The following is a 22,949-nucleotide window of genomic DNA, read 5'->3' as shown; positions in this document are numbered from 1 at the left end:
GTAACACAAAAAGTGATGAACTGGTATTCCAAAAATGAACAATCAAGGGGTCTGTGGGCATCCCCTTACCCTCAGGTACACCTGAGGACAGCAGATCTCCAGAGCAGCTCCCAAGGCGGTCCCCTCACTAGGACATGGCACCATGCAGTTATGATCTCTCCTAGAGAAAATATCCAGATTCCCACCTGTGCAGCCTATTGGAAGAAACCTTGTTGAGCAGGGAGGTAGGACTCAATGATCTCCTGAGGTCCTTTCCAACCCCTGCAATTCTATGAAAACACAGCATCTGTTCTGCTTTTATCATTTTCAGATTGTACCTTTGATTTGCTAACCTGGCAGCGTTTGGTCACTCAACAGGGATGAAGTTTACATGAGCAAATGGACTCTGTTCAGAAGGAAGCAAATGCTTTGTAAAAAGGCATACAACTTAGCACCAAAGAGCAAAAGAAGCCCTATTTCCAAGGCTGAAACGCTGCTGCCTTCTTGCTTTTTCATACAAGATCATCGCTCTCAAAACCAGTCCCTTTGTTCTGCTGCAGAAGCCTGCCCTCTGAATTGATCTTCAAGTCAACTGTCAAAGATTCCAGGTGAATGGTTTAAAAACAATCAATCAGGTGAAGCATTTAATGCAAAGCTTTACATGGCAAGACAAGTTTATAGAAAAAAAAAATGCAAGCCAGTCTCTCCGAAGATAAAGACTATTTTATATTACTGAAGGTAGGTCACATCCAGTATGAGAATAATCCAAGAGAAATTTTTGGTACCGCACAATCCAGCTGGCTTGTCCCGTCTGAGCCGCGCGCAATCACATACCAACAACAATACCACAGATTCCTAGATACCGACAGCTCCCATTATCACATTGGCTCTTTTGGTTACTCAACAAACCGGACACCCGCCGTGTCAGTTAGCAGCATACAGAGGAAGCGCCCCGAACCCGAGTGCTACGCGTGGCACCGCCCCGGGGGCTCCTTCCAGTGTGGAGAAGACAGAGGTGGCACAAGCGGTGCCAGACACAGTCAGCAAGGGGCAAAGGAGTGCAGGGAGAGCCCGTGCCATCGAGAGAGCACAACCACTGAGCGTATCCGTAAGATCACAATCTCACTTCCCTTTCAGAAAGTGCCTTTGTTTATTCAGTTTTTGACGGTAAGGACTCACGCGTTTTATAGATAGATACCAAACTGGTATTATCAAAATAAACCATCTGTTTTATAAACCCACTATTTACAGAAACGGTTTCTGAAGGTTTGTTTTTGGATTTTTTGATTTTTTAACAAAAATTAAACTATACACCAATCTAAGTTACAGAAACAAAAATAACCTTTATAAGATCACATGTATAAAACAAGAAATGAAATGTGATTTTATTTAAGGCAATACTGGGCTACTTCACAAATCACCACCTCAAATATATACACTGCTCCACACTACTAATTTTCTATCACATTCACAATGGATTCTTTAATACCAAATATTGTTTTAAATCTCCGATGTAGCAAACTATTTTATTCACATTTCCATTTTTTTTTATTATGGAATCATAAATGCTTTGTATCCAATTAAAAGCCATGAAAAAATGTAGTTATAAGAAAACTATTATATTTATGAGTTAACTACATGTGAGTATCATCCGTAGATACTGCATGTTAAAATGTACAAAAATGAGTGTGTCAGTATGTTGGATCTATGAAGTGTGATCTTATCCAGCTCCTCTCCTGTAAATAAATGCTTTACGCAAAATAAACTGGATATGGGAGACTTAACTAGTTTTAGTTCAAAAGGTCTTAATTTAAAATGATTAAAGGACAGTTTTAAAAACTTGATCACTTAGTTACAATTAAAATTCTGAATATAAATGTGTCATTTAATAGTTTAGACTTACAGACTGCTGGTGGCAGCAAATGATTTACAATAATAAATATATACAAAAAAAAAAATATGTATCTACAAATAAAGAGTACTGTTGTACATGAGCAGTGACCTGGTGAAAGATACCAATCACAGACAATTCACAAAGATTTAGTTCATGGAAAGGACAATTTGATAGAAAGTTGAGGTTTTGATCAAGTATTTACAAAGCTGAAGCAATTATTCTGTTCTTCAAGTCCCATAGGGATAAAAACAACTGAAAATTTACATGACAAATGTCATGTTTTTCTCTAGATTAAACCACCTCAAAATAAAAGAGCTCGACAGTTACTAGCATGCGTGATGGCTTCCTATTGAAAATAAACTTTATTACAGGTAATGGTTACACACATTAGGGTTTCAGTTTTGAGTGCCCTTCTCATTACCCTTTCTTTCTTTTGCAGCTGTAACTTCTGGATCATTTTCCCAGTGTTCATCAAGTCTTCTCAAACTGACGGTAGGTCTCATTTCCTGAAGTTGCTTCAACGCACGCTCAGTGCAGTCCTTAAAAGTCTTGTCTAAAACTATCTTTACATTATCACAGCTCTGAAGCTGTGACGGATTGGCAAACTGTACAAAGGTTTCAGCTGCAGAAGATGACCAAGTGACATTATTACTTGTTGCTAAGGAGGTCTTCTCGTTAGATTTTCGTGTGTTTGAATGAGATCCTTTTTTGGTTCCGCTGCTGTGGTGGTCTCTTTCAGTGCTTTTCTTTTGCTTCACAGCAGACTCCTCAAGGAATTTGAGGAATGAAACTTCAAAACCCATAGGCTTAAATGAACTCCAGTCAAAAGCTGCAGGCTGCTCTTCAGCTGTCTGAATAGCAACTGCAGTCTCTTCCTCCCTGTGCAGGTTACTCACTTCAGCAGGCAGCACCTCCTCTGCTTTCTCAGTTCTTCTTCTCTTATTCTGAGACACGTTTTTTTCTTTGTTCGCTCTTTTTAAGTTGTTTGATTTTTGCTTCTCTGAGGGGCAGGAGTTGGTCTCCTGCGAGTCATTATTTACACTGGAAGATATTTTTGCTTGATTTTCAGCACTTGAACAATCCTCGTTAATCAGTTTAGTAATGAAGAGTTCTGTCAGTTCATCCACTTCGTCCTTCTCACCTTTCTCAGTTTCTTTTTGTGGCAATGTTGATGTGCTTGAATCATTATTGCTTGGTAACGAACTTGGTTCTGTTCCTTCCACATCAATTTTTTGGTCAGTCTCCTCCTGCTCACAAGGTATTTCCTTTACTTCTGGCACAGAGTGCTGTTTAGATACAATGAGAAGATTTCTGTGTTGTGAAGTAAAGGCCTTGGACAATTTGTGGCATTTGTAATGCCTTATGATGTTACTTTCGCTTGTAACTACAGAAGAACATCCTTTTATCATACACGGATACTGAGTTACAAATCTGCTTGTACATTCGGATAATGCCTCATTTCTAGCTTTTATAGAAAACACGTGCTTTCCGCGTTTCAGTGAATAAGCCTTATTTTCCTGAATTTGCATTGGTTTTGCATTTTTGTTTTCCAAGTTAACGTTTTTCTTTCGTTTTGTTTTCTCCGACAGCCTGCTGCTTTCCTTTCCCGATTTGTTTTTCAGTCCTCTCTGTTTGGACTTCACTGGTTTCTCCTGGTTTGCTTTGCTTGAAATGTTTTCCTGACCTGGTGTCAGCCTTCTGGGTCTTATTAGATGATCTTTATGCCTGTCATTATGTTTATTAAAAATATGCCTCAGGAGGTTAGATCTAGTAGCATAAATGCGGTCACAGCCCTCACAATCACACTTGAATACACCGTCATCTTCTACCTTGTTTGGCCTTATCTTAACACCGTGCTCTGTCTCCAGATGCGTAACGTAGTTGAAATACACTGTAAATGAAGATTTACATTGAGACTGATCACAAGAAAATCTTCCCGCCTCTGGAGCTGGTTTCATGTTTCTGATTTGCTCAGGGGTCATGTTATGAAGCTTCATGTAATGCTGTATCAAGCTAGGAACCTCCTGGAATATTCGGGAGCAGTCACTCATCTCACACCTGAATTCTCTGATGCTGGGTTTAGTTTCAGTCTCGTCACGTTCCTCCTTACCTGCCTCACTCTCCTCCTCCACTTCAGCAGAGAAGGCAGGAAGGTCTGATTTGTGCACAGCTTGATAATGAAGAATTAGATTTTGTTGAATTGTAAACGCTGCGAAGCAGCCCTGATGGACGCATCGATATGGTCTGTAAGGACTGTATCTGGTTGGAAACTCCAGAGGTTTTGTTACGGGCTTCCGACGTTTTCTCTCATCTTTTTCTTTCCTGTGCCTCCTAACTTTGCGTACTTTTGCCTCTGGATCACCAAAAGCGTCTGCGTTATGCTGCTCCAATGGAACGGAAACCACCTGGGGAGGTGTTTCCAGTTTTTCAGGAATATTTTTCTCAGGTAGTAACTTTTCCAAGACATTTACAGGCTCTAGAGCTTCTTTTATCTGACCTTCTTTGTCCAACGGAGCTGCAGTTTTGTTTTCTGTTATTAGTGTCTGCAAATTTATTTCAACAGGTTGCGAAGTTGTGTTTACAATTTCATTTTGAGACCTTCTGCCATAAGGCCTTTTAATTTTTAATTTTACCATCTCTTCTGTTGTAAAATGATGTACAAGCTGGCAGTGTGCTCGGAGATTAGAGTTTCGCGTAAATGTCTTTGGACAGCTAGCAACAACACACTTGAATGGGGCGTACTTCAGCTGATGTTTCTTAATTTCCAGTATCATTTCTGCAGTGTACTGGTGAACCTTGCCATAGTGTTTAAACAACGCATCTTTTGTCATTGCACTATAGTTGCAACCTTGATTCTGACACACAAAAGGCTTATTAACTTTGTCACTAAAGTGAATAATCGTTTCTGAAGATACCTGGACGAGGGGCTTGTTTTCAATTGGTACAACAGGAACTGCTGGTGCTAGAGTATCTGCTGGGGCACAGTGGCAAACACTCTCAGAGATCTGAATGGATGAATCATTTTCGAGTTTCAGTTTTTGTAAGCCCTCCAAAATTTCCAGTATTTGACTATCAACTTTTTGAGATGTTTCAGACTGAGTAGAGTTACTCTTTGCAGCAGTGACATTCCCTGAATGCACTGCAAACTGTGTGTGAGTGGGTAACAGCACACTACTTGAAGAATTTCCTGAAGAAGTTTGTGTGGTATTTACTTGCAAGTTCTGTTCCGAAGCAGTGCCAGTATCCTGAATCTCAGTTTTCACCTCAAGCATCTGTGAATTCATGGCACTTTTAATTATTTCAAGGGTTTTTTCAAAGTTCTGAATAACACTGTCTTCTGAAATCTGCTCCTCTGAATTGGCCTGCACACAAGAATTTGTAGCCATCATTTGGGAATCCCCATTTTCAGCTTTCACCGTTAATGTACGAGTCTCAAGGTTTGTTTTGAAGTTCTCTTTGACACTGGCCACGAATAACTGATTGTCAGCATTATTGAGTTTCTGTGTGAGACTTTCCGCCACTGCTTGGGAATCACAATTTGCTACCAAGTTGGACTGAAATTTATCTCCCTGTGTTTGCATGTTTCCTTCAGAGCTTTTGGCTAGAAGACCCGTTGTTATATTATTTACTGCTACTTTCTGTGCTATGTTCGGTGCAACTAAGGGTGTAGTTGCTTTTCTCTTCCTCTTTGAAGCACTGGTTCCCTTCTTATTTGAGTTATTTGATACTGAATTATTAGGAGTACTTATAACTGAAACTCGCGAAGCGTTCCCTGCAAAGGTTTGTGCTGCTGCAGCAGCATTAGAAAATGAGCTAGAGCATAGGCCATTCTCAATTGTCTTCAGCATTAAATCATCTGTTGCAAAAACAGGCAAACTCTTGCACTCGTTTACTGAAGGAATTTTGGTATTGAGGGTCCTGTTTTGGTCTGTTAGCAGAGTACTTGGGTTGCAGACTGTCTGCAACAGAGGTGACATGGTTGAATTGGGAAGAACAGTTGCATTTATTTGAGTTGTACCAGTGACGCAACTTGTTGTAACGATATGTGGAAGTACATCCGTGGTATCAAAGGTACTTGAAATGCCTGCGGTTTCCAAAGCTTGTTTTATAATTTGATTTCCTTCCTCATTTCCACTGGTATTAAAGTTAGGCACGTTGGCCCTTGGGAACATGGTCTGCAGTAAGGCCGTAGAACGATTTTCAGATGCAAGCAATTGCAGGAATGCTGGATCCTTAAAACACAATTCTGGATTGAAAGTAGGCTCCTGGGGTTGCTGCAAGCTTAATGAATTTGAGGAAAGAATCATACTAGCAAGCAAAGACTGTCCATTAGCTTGCAGAGCTTCTGCAGAAATTTCTGATCCTTCAAGAGGCTTACAGTATGACCTCTTAGATAAGTGACCACCAAGTGATCGAGGATTAGTAAAAACTCTGAAACACCTGCTACAGATAAATTTACCATCTCTAATTATTGCTGGCCACTTTGCCCGCTTGTTATGTTTTGGCTTCCTTTCTTTTCCATTTGGACCCCGGCCACGGTCCTTTTTCATCTTTTCTGGAGTTGGAAGTTGAGAACTGGTTTCACTGAAGTTGTTTTCATTATTCACTCGTGAAGGAAACAATTGATCAATAGTTTCCTCTTTTGGGAAAGCAGAACTGCTATTTCCTTCTAGTTGTGACGAAAAGTTGTTTGTGTTGTTTTCCAGTTGTGAGAAGACTGAGCTTGGGGCGTTCTCTGATGGTGAAGGAAAAAGAGACATTGGACCATTCTCTGCAGGCAAAGGAAGAAAAGGATCTGAACTGCCATCAATATTCAGAGGCATAACTCTTTTTGCCAGATCTTCCAACTGGGAAGGCAAGGTTACACCAGACAGATTTTCCATTTGTGAACATAAAACACTTTCAGGCTCACTTTTAATACGAGTAGACAAACTTGGATTTATAACACTTTCCACTACAGGCAACACAGGATTGGTCATATTTTCTAAGTGAGTTGGGAAAAGTGTAGTTGAGAGGTGTTGCGCTTGACTGGAACAGGTAGGATTCGAATTAGTTTTGTTCTGTGCAGTAAAAGCAGCACCGTTAGGATTGCCCACTTGAGATGGCATCAGACAGACAATCTTTTCATCGTTTTCAACGTTTTGTAAATTGCTGGATTTTCGTGGTTTCTTATTCTTACGTTGCATTTTAAACGTAGCATATTGATCGGGGTGCGCTGCCTTCATGTGTTTGCCAATGCTCTGTGATGAGTTGTACGTTCGAGTACACCCCTCAACCTGGCAACTAAATTTCTGAACTGGTGCTGCTGGTGACACAGTTGGAACTAAGGAATTATTTATGCTAGGCTGTGATGGAATAAATGTAATACTTTCTAAAGTTTTTAAAGGTAGGTTGTATAGATTAGCTGCAGCTTTAATACTGTCTTCAATTTCAAGTTTGGAAATGGGAACACTGTTTCGGTATCCTGCCTGATTCTGCATGCTAAGCGTGTTTACAATGTTTACTTGCCCTTCTAAGCTTTTGGATTCAAGGGCTTCTGGTTTTAGTGTATTCGAACTCACAGATACATTTTGAACATTCTGAGACTGATTGAGACAATTCTCTTCCTTTCTTTCTTGGAAAACTGGAAGACAGGAATCAACTGTTGAGCACAATTGCTGGGCTCCAGATTTAGTGGGATCTACTTTACTGGTAGTAGCAGCCAATTTACCTCTCCTTACAAAGTTGTCTCGGATCTTCTGGTTAACTGCAAGCATCTTAACACTGCTCACTGGAATTGCTACTTCCGTCTTCACTGAACCTGCAGCAGCCTCTTCTGGAGCAGCATTAGGCAAGGAATCACTTTGCTGCAGTGTATTTGGGGATGTATTGGCACTTTCACTCCCTACCGGTTCTGCTTTGATTTCATTCCAGACATAGTTTTCTCCTTCAGTAAAACTACTTTGGTTGTCAGCTGGAGCAGATGCTGATTCCTCTTTAACAGCAACTCCATCAGTACTTTCATTAGCTTTAGAAGGTTGACTAAGATCAGATTGATTCGCCTGGCCTTCAGGCTGTTGCACTTTTTCAGGCTGCCTGTTGTGTTCTTCAATATGCTTTTCCAGTTCGTTCTGAGAACGGTACACTTTTCCACAGCCTGTGAATTTACAGGTATAGGTATTATAGTGTTGTGCTTCGTGATCATACAGTAAATAGGCTTCAGAAAACACTCTCCCACATTTAGGAAACATACACTTTGCTCTGAAGACCTGATGCTCCTTCCTGTGAGTGAGCAGCTCAGCATAACTGTTAAAACCAGCCTTGCATTTCATCTGTATGCAGATATAAGGCTTGCTGCCACAGTGCATTTGTAAATGATCATTCAGATGAGTAACACTTACAAAATGTCGTCTACAGTACTGACAAATCACTTTTTTGCTTTGCATTTCTAGAAAACGTTTAGCTTCTTCATTATCCTTATGCCCCTTTGCATGTGCTATTAGATTTTTAAAATACTTAAAGCCTTTTTTACAAAACGTTACAGGGCAAGTGAATTCATTAACAGGTAGTGGCTTTTGAACTGGCACTATCTCTGGTACATATGGTTTATCTTTATCATCATTGTCATCATCAGAGCCATCATTATCATTAAATACAATGAAGTCTGTTGAATAGAGACTGTTCTTCTTAATGGGTCGCTGCTCCTGTTTGGATACAGAATTGGTTTTCTGATTCTCGTTGGTAGTTGCTATTTTAGGAGGTCTTCCCAATCTTCTCAGCGGTTTCATAGCTGCCAGTCTCTCTTTGCTGGATTTTTTAACATGCAAAGTTACATGGGGAACAAAGTTTTCTTTAGAATTAAAATTTTGGGCACAAATAGGACAACTGTAAATTCCATCTTTGTAATGTTTTTGAGCATGCCTAACTATTCTGTGACCTAGAAATTCCTTGTCACATAACACACAGTACTGCATATAAGCTTGCCAGTTCCGGAATCTAGCTGATATGAATCCTCTCTCTCTGAGTTTTTTAATTTCTCTCTTTTTCTGCTTTTCATCTCTGATACCTTTAAGAAGGCTCGTAGCTTCATCAAAACTGCCAGCAAACCCATTCATGGAGGTTTCTTTAGTCTCTTCTTGGCAATCCTCAACCTTCTCATACACTTCACTATCGTTGAGTTCATCTATCGATGACACAATGGAAGCTTCCTCTCCCATCAGTGCCAGACACTGACGCTTTAGAGTTTTCCAGTCCCAGAATTCTGGATCAAAAGGCCACTGAGTTTTCAGTACAAGTAAGAGCTCACAGCGCAATGAATTTGGTATTGGAAGATTCTCTTCATCGTACTTTTGATCAGGCTGATTATAGAGCATTTCAACAGCATAGTATGCATCCACAGTGGGTTCAAGAAGAAATTCACTCAACTGACAAGCACGTTTAACCTCCAAATCATCTGGAAGCAAACAGGAGATAGTCTTGCAAATAGATATCTTGACATCTGCATTTTCACTGGATTCCAAGCGCAAGGCTTTCACACACAGTTCAATGCAGGTTGCAAGTCCAGCACCATCAATCTGTAAAGCAAGATTAATCTTAGTAAATCAGCTCTAAATAAAAATAAATAATAATTAAAAAATCATATTCACTTTTTCATAAAAAACAAACATCCTAAGCGTCAGGAAAATACATCTGGATCTAATAATATACTCTTTTAGAAGCATAACCTTTAAATGCTAGGCTAAGTTACATGATTTGTCTTCATGCTACTAGAAACTGAAAGCTTAGACACAATTAAAATACATATTAAATGTACATTCTGCCATATTTGTGACTTTCAGCTTGTATGAAAGAGGATTTCAGTTTGTATTACAGCAGTACTGGGGCTTTTCCATAAATTAACAAGTGCCAGTTTTGTCACATTTATTTAAAATAAACTTCTATGGAGCACTAAGTTAACACTAAGTAGAAATAAATGTAAGAAGTGCTACAGCTACAATAAGAGAAGCACATGATTATAAAAAAGCTGTAAAATTTGGAAATCACTTAAGGCATAAGGGTTTGCTTCTAGTTTTGAAGACTATTCCACTTCAAAATCAACTGATTATAACTGAACACAAAGGTTCATTCCAACTGCAAATAATAAATGGAACTAAATATTCCATCATTTCAGTGTTTCAAAAGTCACGTGTACACCCATTTCTCATTTACACCCTCCAGAAAAGTAAATCATGTTAATGTTCATGTTACAGATCCTTTTGCTGCCAAGGATGCATAGAGAGGCCACTACATAGATGAAAATAAAGTCAAGTGCATTTATGAATGCACAGATCTACTACTTCTATGGTTTCAAATTTCTGCCACCAGTGAAACAGCCTACAGTTCACTAAGGAAAAATCAGTACGGCATGGAGCAGACTGCTTTTAATACTGTCCCCTACCACTCCAATTTAGTTCAGGCCTTCAGAAAAAATCGTGATCAGCCTACGATAAGCCAGGCCAGAATGATGCAAAAGGAAAAAAAGAAATTAGAATACAAAGAATCACAGAAATCTCACCCAACTAAAAGCTTTTGGAAGAGCTAAACTTGGCTATAAACATTAAATAGTGCAACTGCTGATAGAAAACTAGGAAAATTACATGAAACTGAGACATATAAACTGAGATGTGTATCTAAGTCCACAAAAGGCAAGTACTTCATTTATCAAAACAAACTGCATTCTTTGTGGCAGATTAAAATGTTTTCGGTTGTTCTTTTTTTTTCCCCTCCTCCTTTATTTCCATAATATTCTTATACACTAATATAGAGCCTTTAGTTCCTCCAGTCATCCGTAAGATGACATCTTCCACAATATCTGAAATACGGAAAATAATAAAGAGGAATATTAATACCTGGTAACAGAAAATACCTTATTTGGTAAATACAAACAATAGCAGAAAGCTGTAACTTCACCTTTACATTTTATTTCATCTCAGCTGTGGCATTTCAATCTTTTCTTTTTTTTTTAACTCATTTTTTTTCTCTCAAATGACCAGAGTGTGACAATGATTTAAAATGAATCAACTTGCAGTTCACCTATACAAAGAGGTTGTTATCATTTCCTAAAACCAATTATGATTGTCCCTAAAAGACTGGCTATCTAAGCAGCTTTCATACCTTCCTACTTATAGTTCCATTTAAATTGCATTAAAATATTCTTTCAGGAATATCCTTACCTCTGAGTTAATTACTTTGATCAGGAAGAAAATGTGATAAACAGTCTTAGTTAACACAGAAAGTTGACGACATCTCTCTAGATACACTTGAATAGAAGGCTCTACCCTTTGCTGCAGTTTACTCCAGAAAAGAGTCAGTTCCCTAGAACAAGAGAACAACGTTTCAGGGCCAGCAACACAATCTTTCATCTGATCACAAGAAATGCAGAGTCGAGAAGTTTCCATTTTGTCTTTGGGAAAATGAAAATATGAATTTACTCACGTTTTATAGCTTTTATTAGTATACCCACATTATTAATACCCAGTTTTAAAAGCCACCACAGTGACTCAATTCCAAAAGAAAAATCTGAATAAAGCAATAATGCCACGAATTACATAATTTGTGGGCTTGTTATGTGGTTTTGAAAGGTTTTACACTTCTGCATTGTCAGTAATTATTAATAGCTATAGGAAGATCACTTTTCTCTGTGGTACGTAAATTTTTCTTGAGCTGCTTTATGGATACGAATTTAACTTGCTTTAGCAAGAAATTAGGTCCCAAACCCAAACAGTAGTAGTAGTTAACTCACTACTTCATCTCTGATACTAAAAGTTCTCCTTAGGTACAAACAGCCAAGGGTACTGAGTATCCTACAGAATGGTATAACCTGCAAAACTTTAGCAGAACCTGTTAACACAAAATCCACCACTAAGAGATGTTCTACCACTGCTGTACAAGAAATGAGGTGCAGAAGCACAGCAAATCCACACTGGTGACAGCAAACCCAAAATACTAAGCATTTTAATCTATAGGAAAGAGCACCCCAGCTTCTAGAATTTATCATGATAAACAAACGTGTTATGAAACAAAGACAGAAGGAAAAAGTTTTTATGCATTAAATTCATCATAAGGCTGTTTACCTGCCTGCAGATATTAAATTCCTTACTTCTACAGCATAAGATTACTGTCAGGATAAATGACTAACCAGCTACTAGTATTTGTTAGTACCTTTTCATACCGTGCAGCATTCAAACTCCAATAATTAAAGCTAATCTTATAAAATACTTTTTCTTTCTTTAAAATAAATAAATAAATAAATAAAAGCTTTCCAGAAGTCTCATCTCTTTCCTGTTCAGCTCATGGATATTATGAGACAAAGAAAGTCAACTGATGGACCAGCTCTATCTTCCCTAAATAAATTTACACTGCACCAGACAGAAAACAATACTCAAACCCACCAGGCACAGTACATCTCTCCTTGCTGAAGCTGGCGAGATAAAAACGCTGCACATAAAATTAGAGCACTTTTCTCATCTCCATCAGATTCCAGGTTACAGATCATTTCTAGAGCATCTTTGCAATCTACTTCTGCAATCTGTGAGGAAAGAAAACAAGACCAATACTAAGCATGTGGCTTCATTTTCAGATAAGCATTAATCTAAACCTTTGCAAAAAGACTTTGTAACCTTGTGAACAGTTGACTCTATTACACCGTGATGCAACTCAAAGAAAATCAGTGTTTCCAGCCAGTCAAAATTGATTATGCTAACAAAAAAGCTTTTTCTGAAGCTTGTTTCTTAAAGACATCAAACTTGAACCTAATGTCCCAGTCACAAATTTCTTGGAGTGTATCATTAATTATCCATATGTACTGCACACTGATAGTAATTAAAACTACTTATGGTAGTACTAAGATAAATTGCAGCCTAAAACAAAAAGACTATTACCTGAAACTAGTCCCTGATGTTACTACTTTTAATTTAATACAATAGCAGGTCAATTAATGAGTATGAAAGTTTAACATGAACATTCCTGTATTTTTTTCAAAAATTAATAAGGAAGCTGCACAGATGAAGCAGGTCAACTGAATGCCTGCAAGAATATTACAGTTTATACAATGTAATTTAATATAAAAATTTGAGCCACAATGCAAGCACTTAGCTTCATAGTAAAAACAAAGCAAAAAAGTCACCCAGTAGTACTAGACAATTGTATCAGTAATGAATCAGCACAGTTGTTGAAACTACTACTGTCTATTTTGATTCTCAGCAGACTGGTTTGATTACATCAATTAGCACATCTGGCAGGACACTCTTCAGAGCTGGCAGCTGAAGAACTACTTGGCTTTTCCAACTGCACTGCTGAAAATCTCTCGAGTAATCACGAGAAATCCCAAAGCTAGAAAAAAAAACCTCAATCCAAATAACTAGTTTGGTATTTTGAATACAGTGGTAGCACAGTTTGGTTTGGCATCATATCCAGATATTGCCCCAGCAATTAAGCTACAATTTTGAAAAATACAACTCATTTTTTCCTCTAAATTGTGGGCTTGTAAATATACTAGTAACCCTTCACTGCCAGTCATTTGAGGTTTAAGAATCTCAAGGTCATCTTCTGTTTCTCTCAAGACCTCAGAGAGGATAGATAAACATAACTGTCATACCAACTCAGACAAAGCCTGCTTTGCTCAGCACTTCTCTCACAGGGGGCCCATGAGTGAAAAGCTTACGGAAGAATATGTGATGCTGATCTTAAAATAAAAGCATGTTTTTTTTTTCTGAATCGTTTTTCCAGTCTATCAGAGTTTATATGGGCTTCTAGCAACAGTCTGTACAGATTGTGCCACAAGCCTGTATGTCTTGGCATTTCACATCCTGCAGATTTAAATTCTTCACATTTTTGAAGCAAACTACTAGACTAATTCAAGCTGAAAATGAGCACAAATGCTACTTCACTGCCTGTTTTAAATGGATATAATACCATACCATTTCTCATACTTGCATTAAATTTCCATTTTCTCATACCATTCTCAAACCATGAAAGGGCTATCCCTTTCAGTTCAGAAGTCCAGCCTGACACGTCTGCCTTCTGGTCTGTAATACATGAACTTTCCAAAACGATTAGCACTACTGCAAACCATTGCAGCTGAAGCTGCAAAGACAGGCAGTCCAAGCTAAGGAAACCAAGATTTGGAAATACATGTATTAAGTTATCTGAGATAGCTCTTGTGTGTGCTATGGCATCCTAAGAAATAAGGCTATCCCTTCCTTTTGTCCATTGGAGTCACGATTCACTCACTGACTGAGCCCATTCTGCTTTGGAGCGAGACAGCACTGAGTATTGAAGGAAGCATTTTTACAGGGCCACAAATTCCAAGTTTAGTAAACAAACATAAGATCACACAATCCTGCCATAGCTTCCCTTATTGAGCTCTTGCTGGGATTCCTGAGACTGTTCTGAAAAGGCCTACAGTAGCCAGAGGTGGGATTGTAAGATGGATCCTACCTCCCTCAGACCAACATGTCCAGGGAGATGCTGTCATCTCAGAATTTAGTCTACATCTCAAGTAGGAGGCTCCTCCAACTCCAACTGCATAATTTTCATCTCTTTTAAGACCTATTTCAACATGTTTATTACTTATTATTAGCGTAAGAGACAAAAAGACAGAGACAAAAAAAAACCAGCAAAGAGATGCAGTCAAAATGTCCTGATGGTTGGAGTTAGCTTTCCCTTAACAAGGAAAAAAAAAAGGAAAAAGGAAAAGTGAGAAGAACATTTCAAACCAGATCAAGTATCTGATTCCATCTTCAATTTCCCCACCTTCTTTAAGTAAATTGTTATTTCCTGACATGGACACTTAGGTCAGAAACACTGCATTTGTTGCCTGAACCGAAAGTAGCACCTAAGGGCTCCATCCTATGTGCTAAGTACTTTGCAGAAAGTTACAGTTAGATTTCTAAGAGTGGCAAAATCATTATCTCCACTTCACTAACAGGAACTAAGGCAGAAATCTAAATATTTTAAGTAAAATTAAAGGTACCATTGTGGTAGAGCCAGAAAATATCTACTAGGGACCCAGTATTCCACTTCCACAAATGTTTTAATTAAGAATCACTACTAACAGTTTAAAAGTGCCTTAAATGAAAAGAAAAATAAAATAAAGTACATTAATCATATTTTAAATCTAAGTATCTTCTCCATGAAAGCAGCTATATGTAACTATAGTTACATAACTATAATTGGTGATTTCATCTTCAATAAAGAAATAAGTATTTTTTACTTACTTCCTCCATTAGCTTTTCATTTGGTGATCCTGAACAAAGACAGACCAAGTAGGTTTGCTTGAAATTGCCTTGTGCACTGATTTCTGGATGGTCAGAGCAGAGTTTTGCCAGGGCAGTAGCTTGTGTTAATTGCTTTGTTTTCATGAGGTGTTTAATACGCATATCCAGCAGGACAGGGCCTTCAAACACTAAAAATTCATTCACTTCAAAGAAAAACAAGCCAAAAAGTTACATACACGTTTCATAGCAAATCACAGAATTAACAGTTAGCATTTAATCATTCATGGTTAGCCTACAAATTCTATACAAATTAAACAGGGTACAAAAGGTATGAAGCATAGACAAAAAGCATCTTTGAAAGCTGTACTTATTTACTACAAGGATTCTCTGCTACAGTAAACCCTTTATTCTACTTGCAAGTTTTAATTCATCCTTATTTCTTGGCAAAACAGCCACGTGCAAAACAGGTTTAAAAAGGCATATAAATGTTAAAATGTTTAGGCACCACTTAATTATAATTCTACAGAAAGAGGACAAGAAGCCACTACTACGCTCACATCCTTCCTTATGCTTTTGTGCTGTATCACTGCTAAAAGCTGCATTTTAAAGACTTTGCTACTGAAGGATAAAGGTGACGAAGTATCTGAAGTTCTTTGAAATACTGTTAAATATTTCATATTATGCATTCATACAATAAAGTTAAACTCCCTTTTAAAGTTTTTCAGCCAAATAAGAGGTTTGTCTTGTAAGCACTTGACTGTGTACAGTTTAAAATTCAAAGCCATGGGAATGGCTAGATTGTATTCAATTATATTCTGCTCTAACAGCACACTGCTGTTAGAGTCAAAACTCTGCCATGCCTATTCCAGCACTATGTGTTTCAGTAGAAGGCTGAATAATCCTATGGAAGAGGAGAAACAAAGGTTGTTTCCATTCCAACAAATATACCTCAGGTCTCATCCAGATCTTTAATAATTTTCTGATGAAAATTATTTCACCTTTGAAGTACGAAGCATAATATTACACCTAAAACATTTATTAAAACCAGATAGGCACAGACAATCAGTTTTGTTTAATCCTTTTGGCATCAACCACTCCCAGTGACAACTGCTTCTACAAGCTATAGTTATATACTGTATGAAAAGAATCTTTTTAATGCATTCACACACAATATAAGTTTAGACTGTATTCCCTACAAACCTTCTTTGCATCATTCTTTTATGGAAAAATCAGATTTATGGCATTAGGATAAGCTGCTGCTCTTCACTTAAATGTGATTATTTCCAGCCTTTGTGTATTTCCATCACCCGTTCCTGAAACCATCTGGGCATTTGCAATGCTCTCTTCTTGAAAAATACTGATAGAAACACGTGTTACATTTCTCTGAACACACTTGCACTGAATTTCACTTCCAGCATGTTACCCATACATCCAGTTTATTATATTCTCTTCATTTCCAATGTCTTGTTAGATCCTGATGAAATAATCAAGCAATTTCAGCATCTATAAAACTGATTACCTCAGTCTGTTATTTGGGATATTAGTATATAGAACATGAGGTTTGTTGAAAGAAAACAATAAAACTTTTATTCTTTACTTCCTCTCCTCCTAAGTTAGATTTCGATTCATGACTGTCTTCCATTTTATCTCATGATTTTTCCTTCTTCTAGCTACTTATATAGGGTATTACTAAAAGATTGCCTTGCAGTTGAAATTAGGTCAGCCATTCTCTTTAATCAGAAGCATGTAAATTTAGGGCAGAAAATACTGCCTTTAGCAGATGCAATGCCAGCTAGACCTCATTGTTATCTTTCACACATTTTAAGGTTTCTGGTTGAATCATTTCAACCAGCTTGTTAGATGTTTGTTCAGAAATCTTCAACACTATTACAAACGATCATCCATGGCTCACTGATGTGTAAGAGTATCCAATCAAGTGAGACTCTCTTCTTTTCTCCACGTCGAAGAAGATATAAACAGTTTTTATTCATGCTATAACAAAGGACGACTACAGCACGACTACCAACAGAAAATTGGTAGATGGTAGTCGTTTTTGCATTTATGATAAGATGATGAGACACTTTCCTTTCAAATAGCATAAGCAATGTTTTTCTGGTGTAATTTCCAGTCCTTTATTAAAAAAAATCATACTCTTGTCAACCCACAAATGACCCAGTGATTAATTACATTCAACAGCTTTAGCTTTGCTCTTCCTCCTACCAGGTAGGTACCAGTAATCCCTTCACCCACAGTGTTTACTCTGTCAGCTACTCTGCTTTAAATAACATTGGAACATTTAACCTTATTTCTGTAACAAGATACAGGAAGACTTTAGAGACTTCAAGCTATACTGGTAATCCAGGACGTTTCACTCTGATTTAATTACGATATTTAATATTTTAGAGACTTTGTTTTAGCTACCAGGCCTCAGTATAATCCTTTCCTTTAGTGTTCTACTGCTGCAGTTAGCTTACCTTACATAATCATCAGAACATTTTCTGCTATCAGCTCAACAAGAAGCAGGAAGACCTCAGGGTCAAAGCTACATATTACCTCTTAAGTCTTTATTCTAATCCAAGTGATTTTAATCATTACAGTTAATATTTGAAAGCTCACTCAAAATACAAGTTTTAATTATATTTATTTCATAGATAAACTATGCAGTGTATTTTAAGACAAAAGATAGTGCCAAGGTTGAGGGAGTAAGCCCATGGTGGTACACAGTCTTAAAAACAGGACTTTGCTTGTTGATTATTATTATTAATGTTTCATAGATGTATTTTACACTGTGACGTCTTACTTAAGAGGTATTGCAGACAAACTGTTAGTTCATACAAATGCTTTCTATATTTCTTTTCAGGTCAAATCAGTTTACGAGTACAAAATCTACATAATTTGTAGTAAATACTTCAGTTTAACAATAGCACAATTCTTTCAAGAACTAGTAAATACTGATTTTGTGCACTATTCACTGACATTTACAAACTTACGTTTGAGAAAGACACATGCAAAATAGACTTAAAAATATAAAATTAAAATGAGAAGAAAAAAGATGAGCAGATGACATCTGACAGATGGCACTTTGATCTGGTAACTGACAAATGCAGATATACTGGACTCTAACCTTCTGGATGCTTTCCCTCATATTCCCTCACATCCCACACCTGGAGCATCACTACCAAGTGATTCTATGTCAAGCCCACAAGAACTACTACTGACCTGTAATACAGGTAATGCTTACAGCATACATGAATTAAAAAAGAGAAAGGATAATCTTTGGATTAGTATCACACAAGAGCATGAATAAGCTGTGAACACAGTCTTGTATTAACAAGTTCTCCCTGGTGGACAGTCCACATGTATATCACATTTTGGATGACTAGAAGACTTGTAGAACACAAAGCAATGATTTTTTGCCTTACTCAAAGCACTCATAATCCTACTACTCTAGTCTTTGCCAATTCTTGGGTAGATATAAATTAATCTACCAGAGACCTTTATTTCTTCACAACCTCACTCTGGCCGGGGAGGATGAACGAAGACAAGAGGTGAATGTACATGTGGACTATCCATCTCAAAGAACTTCAGTTACTTGTAAGTAACCTCCTTAGTCATCTTCAAGTGTTAGTCCACATGTGCGTTCACACTGTGGGTGACTCTGAACTGTACTGGATACTTTCATATTTACCTGGAGCTGGGTCTCAGAATCCTTCATGCAAACAACATCTCAGCACAAGTCTGCTGAATGCAGCACCAATCCTGGATGCTTGTACGATGGCATAATGTCTGGTGAAAGGGTAAAAGAAGTTCCAGGTGGCTGCTTTGCATATACCCAGGATGAAAACACTTTTAAAAAAAATACTTTTTAATTTTTAAGTGATGTTGCTGGTATCTGATGGTGGGTGCTCTGATTATTCAAAATAGTTCCATGCTGGCTGCTTAAATTCTAGCCTTCCCTGATCCAATATCTTTCCCTTGATAATCTCTCACTAGTGATGGTTGTATCCTTGAACATCTCATCAGTGGGACATTCTTCAGAAATGTGCCTGCTACACTTAAACCTATGAAAAATTCAAGAACTTAATTCCTGACATCAAGGTTTAAATCTCTAGGGATAATCAGAATCAGATAAAGGAAAAACCAAACAGAACCCTCCCTTCTTACATGGTTATTTCAGAACATTTTTCTTCTGGATAGTTCCTCCATTCATCCTCAGTATCTGCTGAGGTGATAGCAATGACAGCAGAGGCTTAGTTTTGGAGGATTTCACGATAACTACAAGGAAATGACAATATCTAGGACGGAAAAAGAGTGGCTCATGCTGAAGAGTGCAAGCCACGCTGACAGAAAGAGATGGTGGATGTGCAATGGTGTTTTTACCATTCTACAGATTCTTACACAACTCAAAATACTTAGCCATACTTCAGTTTTCAGTCTTCGGAATCCTAGGCAATATGGCTCATCAGATTAGGTATCCAACTTCAAGAAAGGTAAATTCCGGTTGTTGCAAATTCAGATCAGTCATGACTTGAATCACGACTAAAATTAGGAATGACCTAAAATGAAACATCTGATAGTTCAGGAGGCTAGTAAGACAAAAGACCCACTCCTAAGTGAAGACCATCTTACTAAGGTTTCCTTCCCTTACAAATCGATGAAGCAGGGAAGCATGGAAAATTCCTCTCTCCAGATACAAGCACTGGTTGTTCATTAGTGTTCTGATGCAATCTCAAGAAAAACGACAACCCTGCAGTTGAAACCTGAAACAATGGCAGATCCAGTCAACACAAAAATGCAATATAACACCTGATAGTCATATGAAAACGGTTCTGAGTACTAAGGCAAATGAATCACTTTCAGACTTGTCAGTGATCACAGTTAGTGCTGTCATCTTTAACTTAATGATGTGGATAAGATTTCACTTTCGTATGTCTAAAATGTATTTCTAAATTTCTTTCTACTTCAGTACTGGGACTAGTTAGTCCCACTATTGAGGTCAGGGGAAAACGGTTGAGCAGTGGTCCATAGTGAAGAATCTTACCAATATATTCATAAGGGATCTCTGCAATGCTGTATGGGAATGTTGGTACTTTGCTATCTTAGTGACTCAGTGGGATCATGTAACTTTGGTTAATCTCTCAAGTCTCAACTGTCCGTGATGCTACATAAGCCCAACTCAAAATTTGATAAATATTACTTAAAGACACAGGAGACAGGTTTAGGAACAAAAAAAGGACAAGAAAACGTACATGAACAAACAAGTAGTTGATAGCACCTGAGCACACTTTTAAGAGATAATACTGGTGAGGAACCAGGATCTGAACCAAGAAGTTGCAGGCCTAGACACAACTGTTGTGGGTGCTATTGTATAAAGACACAGATAAGGATCAGAAGCAAAAAAGAAAAAAGGTTTGTGGAACTGAAATATACTGAGGGGGGAAATCTGTTTTTCTTGGAACTGTGTGGACATCCTTCAGTACAGGACATACAGTACCAAGCAGATTCAGGAAACTCAAAAGGAGATTCTTTCAGGAAAAAGAATGGAATACTCTCAATCTCAGGGGGGCAGTCACAAGTAGCGCTACCAGCTCCAGACGTCCACTCATGGGGACCCACAGATGATCTTCAAAGTCCCTAGTGACAATTCAGTTTCAGAAAATAAACTATCTTCAGAGTCACAAGTCAAGAATAACAAGAAGGTATCAAAGTATATAAAAATGTATATATAAATACACAAAAGACGAAAAGACAATGCCTATGTTCCACTTGCAGAGGTAGAAGTTTTATTTTCTTCAGAAACAACTTAAATGGGTTATCATCATTACAGAAATTGTCAAAGAGGTTTATTTGGTGACATTTATCACACAATCTGGTAACTTAAGTCAGACTTCCCAACATTTACGTTCACAGATGGGTAAATAAACCAGTCAATACCAACGTTTGTCACTCAAGCAGGTGACAAATCAAGCAACTTGAGAGTATTTCCAATTTGAAAACATTTTATATATGTGCACACATGCAAATATGTATCTATAACATCTATAATTATTGCAATACAGTTCATGACAGATTTTACTATTTTGTAACAGTGCAGGTTCATAGCACTGTATTAACATCTTGTAGAGAAGCAGGAATACCTATCAGCATCAAATAAATCAGTGACAGGTACACTGTTCTTGTCAGCACTCCAACAACTGAGCACCCACTGTCCTTCTTTTTTTTGACCTCCTTAGCGTGTGGATCCTTCCAGACATACAGTCATCAGAAAATTGAGCTGTGCAGTCAGGAGAAGTCACTACTTAATGACAGGGCACTCAGAGAACAATTTCCCTATCATTTTATGAAATTGGCACTTCTGGCTCGTATTTAAGTGGAATCTATTCAACAATCCATTCCTAAAAGTGGAAGAGCAAGAGTCCAGTAAACCAGAGTTTATACTTGCTTGACTATAATCAGAACAAATCAGATGTGTTATCCAGTCAGTTATAATTCTCTTTCACCCTATCTATGACATTTGATCAATTTGAAAACAAAGAATTTAAAAAGTATCTAATTCTGTGATGAAACAGACACCTAGTTGTGTTTGCTGCAGCAGATGCAAAGAGGCAAAATGACCTTCAGGAATCAATGGCAGAGATATTCGAGATGATAACTGACCGAATTCTAGCAGCTGTTCTTTTGGTATTCTGGTTCATTTGGTTCAGAATCTGAATGGGATGAAATTTTACTGGTTCCGTCATAATTGAGGCTTACAAGACTGAAAATAAGATAAAATTAAGATGATGCAATAAATGAAAAAAAAAACCCAACAACAGGAAAAGAGGATGGTGCTTAGGTAAAAACATTTCCAGTCTCAACTGTTACAGTTGCTTGAGTGCATGCAAAGAAGAGCAACAAAGCTGGTGAAGGGACTGGAAAAAAGAGAGTTATGAGGAGTGGCTGGGGGAACTGGACCTGTTTCAGCTGTAGGAGGCTGAGGGGAGATCTCATTGCTTTCTATAGCTACCTGAGGCTGCAGCAAGGAGGGCGTCTCTTTACTCAAGCAACAACTGATAGGATGTGAGGAAACAGTCTCAAGTTGCACCAGGGAAGGTTTAGATTGGATATTAAGGATTTTTCCTCATGGAGAGGGTGGTCAAGCATTGGAAGAGGCTGCTCAGTGCAATGGTGGATTCCCCATTCCTGGAGGGATTTAAGAGAAGTGGAACCAGGGGTGAGGGTTCAGTAATGGGACTCAGTACATCAGCTTGGTGGTTGGATTTGATGATCTTGGAATGTCTTTTCCAAGCTATATGCTTCTAAGATCTCCAACAAATATGTATTTGTACTAATTGTTATGTAAAGACTGCACTGAATTTGCCAATTACAGCATTCCATGTAACAAGCTGACTACTTGAAAGAGATCTGTAATAGCAAAGAACAAAATCCTGAAAGCAAAGTTCGCAAATACTCTGGAGATTATTATACTGAAATTAATGTTGAATGGTTTGTACATTGTCTTCATTATCTGAATGGGAAAGCAAACACTGCTTTTGAATACAGGGAAGCCACACAAACTCATAAGCACCAAGCACACATTTTTTTTTAATTTTTACTTTTTAAAATTTAAATCTGTTTTTCACTGAACAGAGCTCTAAGTCAAGAAACTTGTCATTACCTTTAGAATTTTCCTCCTCGCAAATGCTGTGTACATTGGTGAGACTTTGCAGAAGGGGTAAAGCTTACTTTTGATGACATTTTATCGTAACATGTAATCTTGTACAATTTAGGCAGGCAGAATTTTCTACCATCAAGAGAAGTAATAACTCTAACAGGAATCACTCAAAAGGGCAGTCAGTCCT

The 22,949-nt window shown here is 37.8% G+C and overlaps 1 protein-coding gene across 1 annotated transcript in view; it reads right to left on the bottom strand.

Annotated features, from left to right (window-relative positions):
• Nucleotides 1-684: 684 nt before the first annotated feature.
• ZNF292 (zinc finger protein 292) overlaps nucleotides 685-22,949 on the bottom strand; it is a 56,132-nt gene continuing 33,867 nt past the window's right edge. Inside the window, exons 5-8 of the mRNA XM_048935313.1 lie at nucleotides 15,109-15,311; nucleotides 12,283-12,419; nucleotides 11,065-11,206; nucleotides 685-9,426 (exon numbers count right to left, since the gene is read on the bottom strand). Coding sequence (XP_048791270.1) covers nucleotides 2,269-9,426; nucleotides 11,065-11,206; nucleotides 12,283-12,419; nucleotides 15,109-15,311 — 7,640 coding nt within the window. The 3' untranslated portion in view covers nucleotides 685-2,268. The remainder of the gene's footprint in view (nucleotides 9,427-11,064; nucleotides 11,207-12,282; nucleotides 12,420-15,108; nucleotides 15,312-22,949) is intronic.

This window comes from Lagopus muta, chromosome 2, assembly GCF_023343835.1.
Source record: "Lagopus muta isolate bLagMut1 chromosome 2, bLagMut1 primary, whole genome shotgun sequence".
NCBI lineage: Eukaryota > Metazoa > Chordata > Aves > Galliformes > Phasianidae > Lagopus > Lagopus muta.
Note: the sequence above shows the minus strand (reverse complement) of the source record. Positions and strands in the feature narration are given on the sequence as shown.